The 1,217-nt window shown below is 19.0% G+C and overlaps 1 protein-coding gene across 1 annotated transcript, besides 3 other annotated features; it reads right to left on the bottom strand.

The window, feature by feature from the left end:
• Window positions 1-13: 13 nt before the first annotated feature.
• Window positions 14-155: a microsatellite.
• A 35-nt stretch (window positions 156-190) lies between these two features.
• Window positions 191-372: a microsatellite.
• A 2-nt stretch (window positions 373-374) lies between these two features.
• Window positions 375-432: a sequence feature (AT_rich).
• Window positions 433-435: 3 nt separating this feature from the next.
• On the bottom strand, window positions 436-921 carry EDI_257860 (uncharacterized protein; the record flags this gene model as incomplete). Its single annotated transcript, XM_001739189.1, has 1 exon — window positions 436-921. The coding sequence occupies one exon, from the start codon at window positions 919-921 to the stop codon at window positions 436-438; it is 486 nt and encodes a 161-aa protein (XP_001739241.1).
• Between the last annotated feature and the right edge of the window lie 296 nt (window positions 922-1,217).

The following is a 1,217-nucleotide window of genomic DNA, read 5'->3' as shown; positions in this document are numbered from 1 at the left end:
TTTTCATTTCTTATTAATATTATTCATATTCATATTTCATTTAATTTAACTTATAATTTATTTTTATTGATATTTATATTATATAAATACAAATAGATTAATAAAATTGATATTTATTTATCTTTAATATCAAATTCATTTAATTTATATTTAATAATAGAAAATCATAAGTTAAAATATAGAATATAAGAATAATCAACAATAATAAAATAATAATAAAGATATAAAAGATAATAAATAAATATGATAAAATAGAAGATATAAGAAATAATAAACATATACAATAAATAATAATAAATATTTTAACACAATAAAAAAGAATAATATCAAAAAGAATAAATAAGAAAAGAATAATAATAATATAAATGATAATCAATTATAATTTATTTCTACTTCAATTTATATTGTATTTCATTTATTATATTTTTATTTCATTCACCACCCTCTATCAAAACAAATTCTTGGTATTGTTTCATTTTTCTTTAATTCTTCTTCACATCCACATTCATAAAAACATCCATCTCTAAATGATGTAATTGATGTTGGTATATTAATTGATGTTAATGATGAACAATATTTAAAACAACAATTTCCTAATTCACTAATACTTGTTGGTATATTAATTGACTCTAATTTTGAACATTCATTAAAACAATAATCTCCTAATTCACTAACACTTGATGGTATATTAATAGATGTTAATGATGAACATTCTTGAAAACAATAATTTCCTAATTCATTAATTGATGATGGTATATTAATTGATGTTAGTGTTGAACAATATCTAAAACAATGATCACCTAATTTAGTGATTGAAGATGGAATAATAAATTCATTAATATCTTTCTTGAAAATATTCTTTCCATTGATTATTTGTAGATTATATGGTATTTTAATACCAACTAACACTGGTTCATTCATAAATATTCTTTCTTCACTTATAAATTGTAGATTATCTATATTAATTGATTTTAATGATGAACATTCATAAAAACAATTAAATCCTATTGATATAACTGATGATGGTATATTAATTGTTGTTAATGATGAACATTTATAAAAACAATAATCTCCTATTGATATAACTAATGATGGTATATTAATTGTTGTTAATGATGAACATCTTTTAAACACCAAGCTCCAAGTGATTTAACTTCTGGTGGTATTGTAGTTCCATATGATTTTCTATCTTCTTCTGTATATATTATATTTTACAG

The sequence above is a fragment of the Entamoeba dispar genome, genomic scaffold, assembly GCF_000209125.1.
Source record: "Entamoeba dispar SAW760 scf_1105229462037 genomic scaffold, whole genome shotgun sequence".
In the NCBI taxonomy this organism is placed as follows: Eukaryota; Evosea; order Mastigamoebida; family Endamoebidae; genus Entamoeba; species Entamoeba dispar.
Note: the sequence above shows the minus strand (reverse complement) of the source record. Positions and strands in the feature narration are given on the sequence as shown.